General features: G+C 38.1%; 1 protein-coding gene across 2 annotated transcripts in view; it reads right to left on the reverse strand.

Annotated features, from left to right (window-relative positions):
- Positions 1-3,824: 3,824 nt before the first annotated feature.
- The window catches only part of Thumpd2 (THUMP domain 2 tRNA and snRNA guanosine methyltransferase), a 42,227-nt gene continuing 31,489 nt past the window's right edge, over positions 3,825-14,562 (reverse strand). For both annotated transcript variants that reach the window (XM_027934390.2, XM_071601521.1), the window contains exons 9-10: positions 10,881-10,989; positions 3,825-4,692 (exon numbers count right to left, since the gene is read on the reverse strand). In XM_027934390.2, coding sequence (XP_027790191.2) covers positions 4,368-4,692; positions 10,881-10,989 — 434 coding nt within the window. In that variant the 3' untranslated portion in view covers positions 3,825-4,367. The remainder of the gene's footprint in view (positions 4,693-10,880; positions 10,990-14,562) is intronic.

Consider the following 14,562-nt stretch of genomic DNA (forward strand, 5'->3'; position numbering starts at 1 on the left):
AGACAAGTCAAAATTAGACTGTCTAGACTAGCAAGTCTAAAAGTGAACTTCTGATAGCCCCCACCCACTCTGCAAACCCCTCCCCAATGGCTCCAGAAGCCGTTCTGCTCTCAGTTGATGGGAACTCTGTTGTTCCAGGTGCTTGCTCCCAATTCTTAGCCATTTCCGTCTCCTCTCCATCTATCACCCCCCACATCAAACATATCAGCAGATCCTGCTGGTTCCACTTGCAAAAAAACATCCAGAATCCAGGCACCTTTTGCCTCCTCTGCTGCTGCCATCCTGCAGGTATCACTTTATCTTCCTTCAATTACTGTAAAAAAAGCCCTCCCAGCCGATTTCTCTGTTTCCACCTTTTCCTTCTTATAATCGATTGTAATACAGGAGTTATGTTGATTCCTAAATGGATGTTAGATTCTCTCACCTGTTCCAAACTCCTTTAGTGGTTTTGAGTAAAAGCCCATCTTTACAGTAGTCCTCAGGCCTCATTTAACCCTAACCTACCACGCCCACCTGCCACCCACTTTCTCGCTCACTAGATCTCATTCCCCTCACTAGCTCTCCTCCAGTCACATTTGCTTTTCTTTGCTCTTCTTAAAATACATCAGGCATTCCCCTGCCTCAGATCTTTGCACTGGCTATTTCTTCTTCCTAGAACATTCCTCCATCTCCTTTATTTTGGTACTAGGGAGTGAACCCAGGGTTGCTTAGCCGCTAAGCCACCTCCGCAGCCCTTTTTATTTTTGATCAGAGTCTTGCTACATTGCTTAGGGCCTTGCAAAATTGCTGAGGTTGGCTTTGAACTTGAGATCCTCCTGTCTCAGCCTCCCAAGCCACTAGGATTACAGGCGTGTGCCACTGTGCCTGACTCTCCGTCTCCTTTAAATATTTGCTCAATCCTCACATTCCTCATATTCTCAAGGAGTCCTGACCTATTTAAAATTGGAAAATACTTCTGTCTCCATCCTCCTTACTCCCCCACCACTTTACCTCATTTTCCTCTCCCACTGTTGTTATCACCTTGTAACCTGTCAAATAAATAATGTCTATTGTTTTCTTTCTCTTCTCCTAGAATATTTGGGTCTTATGAAGGGAGGGATCTTTGTTGGGCTCACTGATCCTAAGTGCCTAGAACAGTGGTTGGCGCTCGATGAGTATGCAGAATTTATTGCATGAGTGGTGGAATTTACTGGGTCAAAAATTCGTTTGCTGCCTGAGCACCGCCCTCCCCAGTGGCACTTGGGTTCCAGGGATTAGGGCTGGTGTGGGGCAGTGAGCCAGCACCTGAAAGATCTAGGTAGTCCCTTTCCTTAGCGAGCTGCTTGTTATCTTGTTAAGTAGCTGTAGTTCTTTTTTGATGAAGGCTAAGAGGGCTTCTTCCCTCAATGGTATCTATCTTCCTGTTCATTCAAAGGGCTGTTGGATATGAAGACTCAGGTCTGGGAATTGGGTTATGGGCTATGACTTTACTGTGGCTTAAGTCAGACCTTCCTTGTTAGACCTTTTTTTTTGGGGGGGGGTGTGTGTGTGGGGGTTATGCACAAGAAGTAGGAGTTTAATAGACTTTATCTACTTGGAGCTTAGTGGCATCTAGGGATATGGTACCTGATTAGCCCAAAACCTTGCAGATGAAAACTGCTCTAGTTTAGACACCACTTTGGCGTTACTGTCTCCATAATTCTTTTGTCTCTGGCCTTTACATGCTGTTTTTTAGACTCTCACCGAGGTATCCCATCTACCCCCAGAGAAAACAGGAGCCCCATTGCAGTAGCCATGTCCTACCTGATCCCCAGCCCACAGAATCTACTACAGAGCTTCCCTCCACCCCTAATGCATTTTTTCCCCTCAGTGCTGTGATGAAGGGCTTTGGGGTACACAGAGTGGGGAAGTATCATCAGCCCAATCCAATATGATGACCTCTTGGAATTTCTTTGTACATCCCAAAGTTCTGGGGTTCAGCTCCAGATGATGTTGGCAACCAATGAATCCAGGTTGACTGTTTGTCAAACTGTTGGAGCCCCTCCCAGCTGCTTGGCCAGGACCTTTGCTAAGTGCCCCTGTATCAACAAATTCAATTTGATCTAAAATTACAACCAGCTTTTTCTCGAGTGACATATGGATCTTCTCATATTTGCTAGGATTTTGCCTTATCAATTAGAAGTGTTTGGAATTCTGATATGCAAGCCTTTTTCCTCCACAGGCCCCAAGCCTCCTGGGCTCTGACTTTAAGTTCTAGAAGCAATGAGACATGAAGCACATGAAAAAATCTGGTTTCCCTGTGCAAGAGAATCTAGGCTATGAGCACCTTCCAGGAGAGCCTCATCAGGAAAGGAGAAGAGCTGCTGCTTCTGGCTCAGAAGGCTCCCTGGGCTATGAGTTATTTGAGTCACCTGTGTCTCCATCCCAATTCTCAGGATCCCCCCTTTCCTATTCAAGTACGAATTTTCACCTTAGAGACCTACTAGGCTGTGAATTCAGCGGATAATTCAGCATCTCACAGGATCAAAGTCTTGAGTTCATTTTTTCAGCTCAGTCCAATGGCTACCAGAAATAGAGGTTCTCTGGAATAATCATTAAGAAATTCCTTGGGCTGGGGTTGTAGCTCAGTAGTAGAGCATTTGCCTAGCATTTGTGAGGCCCTGGGTTCAATCCCCAGCACCACATAGAACTAAAATACACACACACACACACACACACACACACACACACACACACACACATATATTCCTGGCATGTTCTATCATGAACAAAGCCACTGTTTCAAAACTTGATCACTGCTAACATTCTGAACCAATTAATTCATTGTTGTGAGGGACTGTCCTGTGCACTGTAGGATGTTTAATAGTGTCCTTGGTTTTCCTTAGTTCATTAGATTCCAACCCTCTTTCTTCCAAGATGTAGCAGCCAAAATGGTCAGATGTTCCCTGGGGCAAAGTCGCCCATAGCTGAGGACACTGCAGTAATCCAAGGAATAAGGACTATGGGAATCTTGATCTTTTTCTTCTAGTTGTCAAATTCTGTTAAAAGTAGATAGTTCACCCTCAATCCTGCTTATGTTTCTCAGGTTATTGATGCTTCTCTTGGCAGTGGAATAAGCATAGGAATAATGAATTGTTCTACCATCATCACATGCCACACACTTTCTAGAATACTAGCTTAAGTCTTCCTTAACCCTAAGCAAGCCAGATAACTACTAACAGAATCACCTGTCTGGGGGCATGTTGCTTGAAACCCCTCAGAGTATCTCTATGTTAGGGTTCTGGTTACTAACAGACAAATCTACACAATTTTAACAAAAAAGGAATGTAGTTGAGGTAGCTGGTAGCTCTCAGAACTTCTAGGAAGGCCAGAGAGGCAAGCTTCAGGACAGGAATGTTCTGGTGACTACTTTTCTGCTGCTCACAGGCACAAATGCCACAGCTTGCACGTGTAATGTAGCTTGACACTGGCCTGGAAGACAGACCATGCCCTGGTTGGAAAGCAAATTTTGGGGCTTCACATAGTAGGAAATCTCCCAAACACAGGTTGTTTGAATGGTATTAAGTCAGACAAAAAGTTGAGCCACTATATCAGGATGTTGAAAAAAAAATCAGAGCTATATTTTCATCAACTTCCTATTTCTTCTTCTCACAGAATCAACACAAGACATATAAGGGGGCAATTTATTAATGCTGTTCAGAAAGAAAAAGTAAACTTCATTTTCTATCACGTTGGAGGCTACTGGCTTAATTCATGTTGTTATTATTTTCACTGATATTTTTTATCACGAGCTGTATAAAATGTACTGCAAATAAAAATTATTTTCATTCCAATGGAGAAGAAAATTACAGGTTCAAAAAAAATCAAGTTTAATATCAAAAGAAGTTACACATAAAGGTTTCTACATTTCTACAACCTGATAGTTAAAATTTCTCAACCTTGTGTTGACTGAAGGATTCATGTGAACCCTTAGAAATATTTATTTGGAAGCAGAAGTCTCTGCTCGTAAACTGTGCATGGCAGAACAGGATTTTCATATTGACAGACCTTAGAACATGAGTTTTTTTCCAAAATATTCAATAACTGTTCTTTGTCAAGAATGTAGAGTGCTTTGGAGCATAAAGCAGAAATTCTTAATGAGAGGGTGCCAATTCACCATAGCTCCTGTCTTCAGGGGAGTATTTACTTGGAGGATCAAAGTTCGAGGCCAGCCTATGTAACTGTGTGAGTCCCCGTCTCCTGTGTCAAAATTTAAAAATAGCAAGGGCTGAGAATGTAGCTCAGTGGTGGGACAGTCCTGGGTACAATCCCCAGTGCCAAAAAAAAAAAAAAAAAGTCTCAGGACAAACAGGATTCCACCTGGCTCGCTAGCAGCAAGCCCAAACCCATTACAGTCCAGAACTGTGTGACTTCTTATACTTGCATATGAATGCTTCTGTTTTTCCTAAGCTAACTTTGTAGTATTCCACTGGCACCAAAGAGCCAAAAGGTGACATTTTGTTTAAGCACGCGTTGTTACTGGTTTCATGTGAAGATGGAACCATCTCTGATGTGCCAGTGTTTTCTTCAGGATTCAAGCATTTCTTAATTTCAGGTTCATGGGTGTGGCTGCCCTTGGAGTTGAGAGGGCTATTGCCCTCTCTGCAGTCTTTAAGGAGCCTGTGGTGATCTTCATTAAGCAACAAGACAATGGTTCCACCAACATGCAGCACTCTGTGACAAAGAATGGGGTAATTAGGATGAGTACTTCTTTCTTTTTAGACAACAAACAATCCTGCTTTATTTAAAATAGTTGTTTTTAATTTGAAATTTAATTTTCTCTATTTAAATACAAGGATTTTTGGTAATTAGGTAGTATCTTCCATAATGCATATTCATTATAGTAATTATTGAATCTCTAGTACAAATCTGCTTTAATTATCTATTTTTACTCTACTTAAAAGGCAAGCCTCAAAGTAATTTGTAGTCACATTCTAATAAATGATTGTACAGAGAAAAAGGCAAGTGACAGAGTCTACAGAATCAGCATATTTGAGTAGGCAGGATGATGGCAGGAGAAAGTCACCAGGGAGGAGTTAGGACATGAACAAAGAGATGGCAAAGGGAAGTTCAGACAAAGCGGGGCAGACCGTGACTATCGCCCTTTGAGGAGGATTCATTTACAGCCTCAGGTGGAACCATGACAAGGTGCAGATTTACTGAGCACTGGGGGAGAGGCACGGGAGGAGTGCAGGGGGTGATAAAGGCCACCATGAAGGCACATGTAAAGGCCCTGGAAACACACGAGGTGGGTCCCAATCCAGGCACAGGTGAGGGGAAAATTCCCCAATAGTGAGATGTCTGTGTGGTGAGTTGAAGGACAAGCAGGACTGATCCAGGAAGTCGTAGGCTGGAGCTAGGGAGGTGGCTGGAGGCAGAAGAGGTGAGACGCAGGAAGGCATGAGGTGGAGAGTCACTGAAAGCCACCAGCCTTATGGGGAAAACCGAGGTTAAGAGGAGGAAGAGTAGGAAGAGCAGAGTTCAGTTTGGAAAGTGCCTGAGGAACGCACAGTGCAGATTCCCAGATAGCAGGGTACTCAGTTTAGAAGCACCGAGAAAGACCAAGCTTGAGGTAGAGGGACAAGAGCTTTCATTAGTGAAAGGCAGACAAAGCCATAGGGTGGAGGGGGTCATCTGGGTGGCAACAGAGTGAGAAAAAAAAAGACTAAGGAAGACATAGGAGGTCTGAGGAAGGACAGAGGAGAGGAGCACAATGAACAGATACCATAAGAGAACAATCTGGACAACTGTGATGTCCTAGAAGCCCAAGACGTAGTTTCAAGAAGTGGGTGGTCTCACAGTGTCAAATGCTACAGGACTAACAAGGACCAGGATTATAAGATGTCATCAGACAACCCGGGGACAGCAAGCCTAGATGAGGACAGGAGCAGATAGACATGGGTCTGCTGGGGTTGAGTGAGAATGGGAGGTGAGGAAGCAGAGATATCAAGTATGGACTGTTCAAGAAATTTAGTTATACAGGTAAGGAAGCTAGAGGACCAAGGGTCACAGGGAAAGACTGAAGCGCGAAGGGAGCTTTCTTTCATCGATTCCATCAGGAAACCCAGATAATTCTGTCTCCACACTGTTTCACATGTTCATCTGCATATTCATATTCTGTCTGGACTTAGTAACAATCTCCTGATAGACAGGCCTTATTTCCATTCTTAGTATCCCTCCCACTCTCCTTCCTAGTTTCCACACAGAAGACAGATGCAAATGCTTGCTAACTCTCCAGCTGCTCTATGGCCCTTCAGTCAGTTCAATCTCCCTCCACAACCGACCTCACCTACGGCTGCTGCCTGCCTGCCTCCCTCTGCAGTGACCTTCCTTCAGCTGCTCGACCTTACCAGCCGATGCTGCTCGCCTTGGCACTGCTGGTTCTACTGTTTGCTGTACATTTAACTCTCATCCCTTGCGTGCTTTCTCATTAAAGTCCCAGAGTTCAAATGTCACCTCTATGGAGCAGTCTTTCTGACTTTCTACCTGTCTCTGGTAGCTACTACTCTTCTCTTACTCTCCAGCAAAATATCCTATTTTATTTGACTTATGATCTGGAATGACCCTGTGTGTCAACTCATTAACAATCCATCTTCCCATACAGGGCGGTCTGGGGCCTGTTCTGTCCTAGTCGATGCCTGTATCTATCCTCAGGACCTCGTGCAGTGATGAACTGTGTAAATACTCACAAAGTATATGGGGAAAAATGGCCGATTCTCTGGGAAAAAAATGAGGAGAAAATTAAGCTGAAGGTAGGAATGAGAAGTGGGCAGAGTGCTATCCTTGAGGAGGAGGGAATGAGCAGGATACCCTGGCCAGAAGAGAGACTTTTCCTGAGACAAGGAGGTGGGATGAAGACAGATGCAATTGTATACCATGGGACACAAGCAAGTAAACATACAAATGTCTCTAAACACATACATTACAATTAAAATAATACATGAGATATAACCCTTCTACCCACTGTATTAACAACGATTAAAATAAACAATTGAGATTATGAGAAAATGAGTACTCTTAAAGAGGGAAATGTTTTGGAACAGTAACTATCAATAATGTATCAAAAATAAAAAATGTACATAACCTTTATCCATCTATTTCACTTCTAAGAAATTATTCTAAGAAGATATAACAGCAGTAGTAGAATAATATTGATAATGTGATGATAGAAAATATTTATTGAGCACTTATCATGTACTAGGCACAATTTAAAATATTTTGTATTACATATTATTTAACACTCTGATTTGTCCTTTTATGTATGGCTGGTTAGCATTGTAATTTTAAACATGAAGAAACTAAGATACTGGTTTTAAGCAACTTGATCATATAGTAAGTTTGAAAAACTGTAAAAATGTTCAAGGCACTGTTCTTTATTAAAATAAAAAAAATTGAGGATTACCTACATCCATAAGTATTGGTTACATAATGGTAACACATATAATACTGTGACAATTATTGGAAATTATAATGTACAATACAACTGATCATAAAGGAGATTCATGACATACTGCTGAGTGGGAAAAAAGCAAGATACAGTAAATTAACAATGATTCTACTTAACAAGTATCTATTTATACCGAAGTACAAGGCAAGATGCCTATCACCAACTTATTTACTATAATTTTTTTAAAATAATGGAGGCAATAAGAAAGTAAAACTCACATGGAAATTTAACATTTTGTAGGCATATTTTCATTTACATATAATTTCTCACTAAGAAAGCTATTAAAAAAATTACAAAGCAATATTTCCCAAACTGTATCCCCTTGAACACTAGCATATGGGGTATTTGATGATGATAATGATATTATTTCTTGAAAAGAAATTTTGTGGTTCATAAGTTGGGAACACTCTGTATCAAACAAGATAAAAGAGAGACCTGTAAGACCAGAGTAGATGACATGAATAATTCTAAATTATTTGACCATGAAATATAGTAGGTCTTACCCACGTACTAAGTCCTCTGCTCCAGGCGGTCTGCTCTACTCACAGTCCTTGAAAACACCTTTCCTTCAGTATTCACTCAAACATTCACCAAACATCTGTGGTCTCTTTTTATTCTCTCTCAACTTCTAAATTCACTGAAATTTTGCTTCTTCCCTGATCATCTCATGTCTTTTTGTCACATAAGACTGCCTCCACCTTCAAGCTGAGCAAGCTGAATTTCTAATTTTGCTCATATATTTTACATGGCTATATTTAGAAAGAAAACCCATATTAAACTTCCCTAAATTCCTCAAAATGCTCTGTATTCATGAAATGGGTAATATTTAAATGAATTAAAAGAGGAAATAATTGAGCTGAGAGTGCCTAATTCAAGTCAATAGAGTAATCATTTGTCTGACAAACTTTAATTCTGATGCATGCACGATACTACATATAGGATCAGCTATTTCCACTGCTTATTATGAACAGGTTTACTGACCTCTTGTAATTTTTTCTTCTTTTTATTAATAAAACTCCCCATCTCTTTCAATTCTTATATAAGGCCTAAATCATCAGTAAATCACTGGGAGAGGTTATGTGTACTTAAATTTTTATATGTATCACCACTTCCTTCCCAAAGGATCTGAAGTAGTTTACACTAAAAAAATCAGGCAAGAGCTAACGGATACTGAGCATTTTCTAGGTGCCCAGCATTGTTCTAAAAGCTTTAAATCTACTGAATCCTCTGAACAAGGCTTCAAGGTAGGTGTTAAGATTTAAAGATTATGCACAAGGTGTGAAGTCAGGCAGTATGCCTATGACTGAAGAACTATGAGGAGTTAGAGCCAATACTAGAACCCAGGCAGCCTGGCTCCAAAGCCTGTTCTCTTAACCCTAGCATCCTGTCTTTTCTGTATCAAACCTCAAACCACAAGAAGTAGAAAGTCAGATCACAGAGGTTGGGGCAGGTGGCAAGGAAGCCTGGGTACAGGAGATGGAAAAGTCCCTTATATTCAAATGCACACACTTTGAACTGGTCCTATGGAGGTGCTCTAATTATGCAGGAAATTTGACTATTCATCTTTTGGATTCTCAGGTAAATATTAAAATTTACTGCCATGGTAAAAGGGTAGTCAAATCTATCATTATTTCACTTTCAATTACTTGGAATAAAATAAAAAACCAGCCTAGATAATGTCAGGCTGGTATAATTTACTAGTGCTGAAAGGACTGTCTATTCAAATTCCTACCCATTCACTCCTGACTTGTGGAGATACATAAAATAGGCAGCACTAGATTTTGAATTAGGTTGAGTCATCTTTGTTCTGAAAAGGTCCAGGTTAAATGCATGTCACTGATCACATATTAATATCTCACTGTGAATCGGTTAATGATATAAATGGTGAATTACCTTATTAGGCTCAGAGGTTTAGTTATTAATCCTGCTTGCACAACAATTATACTAGGAGTTTTTAAGAAGTACTCACATCCAATGGAGTTAGAGAAGATAATGCTAAGTGCAGTTAGCTAATCCCAAAAAACCAAATGCCGAATGTTTTCTTTAATATAAGGAGGCTGATTCATAGTGGGATAGGGAGAGGGAGCATGGGAGGAATAGACAAACTCTAGATAGGGCAGAGGGGTTGGAGGGGAAGGGAAGGGTCATGGGGTAATTAATGATGGTGGAATGTGATGATCATTATTATCCAAAGTACAGGTATGAAGACACAAATTGGTGTGAATATACTATGTATACAACCAGAGATATGAAAAATTGTGCTCTATATGTGTAATAAGAATTGTAATGCATTCCACTGTCATATATAAATAAATTTAAAAAAAAAGAAAGAAAGAAGTACTGACATCCAGGTCCTACTTCAGATCAGTTAAATTAGAGCCTTGGTAGAGGGTAGCTGGGAAAGTGGGGCATAAATATTAAAAAAAAAAAAGTTCTGCAATGATTTTAAAATGCAAAATATGCAATGTGAAACTGTAGGGGAATGTGATACTAGGAAGCAGGGAGTATATGGGTTTCAGGAGATGTCTGAATTAAGAGTTGGTGCTCAGAAAGAAAGGTCCCTAAAAGTTAGGTAACTGGGCAGGAGGGGAAGTGGCTTAGAAATAAGACAATTCAAAAAGAAGTGTGAAGCACCCAACTTACAAGACACAGTGAGATGGCTCTGACTTGGGCTTAGACTTTGAGTCAAGCTTTAATTTTGTGTACTGTCATCCTTGACACTGAAGTTTCTCCAATATGTGTTCATTTTTTAAGAATATGTGACACATTATTCACATGGTAGACTTACGACATTTATGTTATCCTAGTATATCAAATAAAAGTCCATATGAAACAACTTAACATGAATTGATCTTTTTTGGTGTCTATTCATTCCTGTAGCATTCTAGGTTCACGCCTTTACCAACTTAAATAATGAGAAAAATACATATCTAGGTTTCACTGTTTGAACCCCTCTATTAAATTATATTCCCTGATGTCAAATTAGAAGCCCTGAGATGAACAATGTCCTGTGCTGCACTTTCATTTCACAGCCAATGCTGGCCTTGTTCCCTGTTTCTTGTGACAGGATTCCTTTCAGTTGTTTTAGCATCAATTGTGATCATGAGGAAGTTCAACTTTCTGGAATTCAGTTTCTCATCTGTAAAGTGTTGGTTTTTGTGAGGATTAGAAATATATATGTAAATTATGTAGCTCAGTGAATGAAATAGAAAAATTTTTTTTCCTGAATAAAATTTACAGTACAAGATGATATGGAATAACATTTATTTCAATTATAAACTTCTGACTTGAAATCTTAAGAAATTAAACCATAAAAATCTGGGAAAAATAATGCAATCAGATGTTAAGAGCAATGATATATTTTGGTTTAATGCCCAGAAGCTAAAAAATTATGAAAATAAATTCAACAACTCACCTTTCCATTTCCTGTAGAATGCTTTTGATGTCTTTTCCTAATTTAAACTTTTTTCCAAATGGAATGTCAGAAATAATAATATCGACACTGTCTGAAGGCAGTGGCAATTCTGAAATACAGAAATCAGAGAATCCTATTATAGTAAGGTCAAATATTGTAATGTAGATAATGAGAAAACTGAAGTACACAATTAATTTTGCGTGTTGAATAAAATTTAGGGTTGGTAATATTGCTTCGAGGTAACCACATGATCTTAAAATGCTTTCTAAATATCTAAAGATTAATAGTTATTTACTGTAATTTGTCCTTTGAAAAAATGGGTTTTCAAATGTTATAAAATGATGTAAGTTTAGTGGAATTTTAAATTAACCAGAAAAACTCAATTTTCTAGACATATTACATGCACAGACAGTTGTGGGATTCAGGAAGAAATATGTTGTCTAGAAAATGTTTTTACAACATTATATTCTATTTCCCTTTCATTATTATATATAAATTTTTGTAAGATAGGTTTCAGTTTCTAAGAGAGAATCCACAACTATCATTATATTTTTCAGGGGGAACTTAAAAAGTTAAAAATATCTATAAAAGCCCTAAGATTAGAGAAAAAGCTATAAGATCAAAAATCAACACCATGAATATCATCGCTAAACAAAACTAAATACGGTATCTGATCATTAAATTGAAATTTCCTGCTCCTCTTAACATTTTATTCTCAGCATTACATTTCTATAAGGCAATATACCCAACCTTCGCACCCAGGTTTCCTGTGTGTGTCTTCCCCTTTCCCACCCATCAAGTCAATCAAGTATGCATAAGGTAGAAGGGTTCTCAAATTTCAATGCAAAAATGCAACCTAATCCTATAGAAATGCAATAAAGTTTAAATAATCTTTGTTAAATATCATATAAATTTTGGTTGGCAGGAAATTTAAAAGCAAAACAAAAATTCCTCTTATCTGGCAAAATCTAATGACCACTTGCTGGCTGTCTCCTAATCCTAAACCTTGTGAGAGAGCAGCAGAAAAGCAGAGTGTTAGAAAAAAGGCAGTAGTATCTTTTAAACCTAGGCAGGAATTCTTTTTTTTTTTTTTTCCATTTTTGTTTGTTTTGCAGTTCTAGGAATTAAATTCCAGGTAAGCATTCTATCATAAGCCAAAGCCCACCCAAGGTATGTTTCACTTCATGTGCTGTGTTTTAGGGTGCTGATACTGAACACATCCATTTCAGCCTTTCTATACTTTTTGCAAAATGACTAAAGACAATAAATAACGAAGGAAATTACAGTGATCAAATGTTTTACATATAAGGAAATACAAGACATATTCAACTTTGCTTAATTACAAGTCTTTCTTCTGCCTGATACACACACAGCACCTACCCGTAAATTAGTTTATTAGTTGCCCAGTTTGTCCAGGTTGGGTAATCTTCTTCTTCTTTTTTTAGTTCTGGTTGTTCTCCATTTTTTCTATATTATATAATTTGCTAAACTGATTTATAAATAACTTTAGAAGGAGTAAAATTCACATAGCTAGACAAGACTAATTTTTTAAAAAGTTCTAGAATTAAGCAGTGACATCTTCCATCCAAGGACGAAATAATCTGAACTTCCGTTGCTGTGGTGTGCAGTGCAGGCTGACAGCCTGCTGTGTTTGGCTCTGAGACTAGTTACCTATGGGACTCTGGGAGGCTACTGCTTCAGTTTCCTCATTGTAAAATGGAATGGCAGTGCCTACCTTAGAAGTTAATAAATGGGGGAAAACATTTACAACAGTGCCTGGCACATGGTGAGCACTCCATGAATACTAGCTATTTTTAAATTATTATTTACAGTGTCCTCTCTGATGTCTATAGGAGATGACAGTCAGGTGGAGCCCAGTGGGCCAGAATCCTTCAAAGAGTTCAAAAAACTTCTAAAACTGTGAGCACCTAACCTGTAGGACTAAATACAGAGTAAAGACTTTTTAATTATTAAATACTTTAAACTGCCTATGAGTATGCCTGTAACTAAAGAGATAAGACTAAAATAGAAATAGCTCAAAACAAGCAAAAATCATTTTTTTTTTTAAACATCTCTTCAGGATGATTGAAGAACATGAAAAAAATAGTTTTAAAATACTAGTTGCTTTGAATAAAAGAACTGCCCCATTTTCCCCTTTTCTGAGAAAAAAGTGGGTAAAAATTGCCTAAAACTCATTATGGCACCCAGGTATTTTCTTTCAGAAGGTTTTATGGGCCTTCCAGGTATCTTTTTTATGTATATACTTAACAAAGACTAGGTTGTTTGAGGGCTTTTATAGAATTGATTACATTCTTCTTCCTACTTTCCTTCCTATACTTTCTGCTGTTTGTTATTCTTTGCAGTGTCCAGGTTTATTACTTTGATGTCTGTCACATAACAATAATTCCCATAGTTATTTAAAATTAGTTCTATATTTAAATTAATTCAATCTCTGTTCCTCTGCTGATTCATCTCTTAAATGTCTGGATTTTATTAAAAATTCCCCCTGCCAAAAGCCTATTACTGAAATGTTGCCTGGACTGTTTCATATTGAAAATGTCTCCTCAAAAATAACATTTTAGTTATGTATAATATTTCTGCATCACATTCTGCTTCAGTAACCTTATAAATAGGGATCTCAGAACATTATAAATAAACACTATTCTATTGGCAATTGCTCTATAACTTTGCTTATTTCCATTGTGGCCAAAATAAAATTAAGTTCACTGCATTAGATCATTTTCCCTTCTTTAGTTGCTGCTGATAGATTTTTTTCCTTTATCTTTATTATTCTTTTTTCTCATTTCAATTAAGTGTAAGAGAATGCAAATCCTTCACTGAAATTTTAATCTGCCATCTTGATCCAGAAGTCTATAATAATTAAATAAGCACCATATAGTGTGGCATGTGGATTGGTTGCCCTACAATAATACAGTCAGGAACACTGCCAAGAATGAGGATGCTAGAAAGAAAAGTTTATACTTACGAAATACTTACTATTGGTTTAATATGGGGAACCTAAAAATAAGGATCCATGCACTTTTAAAATAGTAATAGGCAAAATAGTTCTGGTATATATTCACCCACACACTGACCAGCTTCGTAAATGTATTAGTCTCTAATCCCATGTCATCACTGGTATTTTTCTGAAGAATACAGTGTTTTTAAAAATAGGAACTTTAAGTTGCCTTTTTAATAAAATGCCTGTGATCTTCAAAGCTTCACTTTCATGTTTAAAAACTTCTCTTAAATTACAATATGTTTATCTGAGGAAATACTTTGTTTACATGTGCTAAAGTAACTCTAGAGATCAGAGCAAATTTTGCGAAATGGAAGATACTCTTGACTCTTCTCAATTCTATTTTTTTTTCATATAGATAATGTAAATATTTCAGTTCTCCAGTTCACAGTCCTTCCAGAATGCCTTTGACAAATATTTCCACAACACAAAATTCAAGTTGACTCTACTATTCTTTTGTTTTGCCAAATTTAGATACTGCAAAATTAAGGCCTTCTCAATTTCATTCCATTCCATTTTAGAAGACACAGATGTCTAATTAAAATGATGAAAGTCATCAAGAGATTCTTCCTACAATATATCCAAAGTACATTTACAGAATTTGAGAATTAAATCTCGAAGATTACTGAGCTTGAAATAATGTGTTCATGTCTTTCTTGGTGT

This window comes from Marmota flaviventris, chromosome 14 (genome assembly GCF_047511675.1).
Source record: "Marmota flaviventris isolate mMarFla1 chromosome 14, mMarFla1.hap1, whole genome shotgun sequence".
In the NCBI taxonomy this organism is placed as follows: Eukaryota; Metazoa; Chordata; class Mammalia; order Rodentia; family Sciuridae; genus Marmota; species Marmota flaviventris.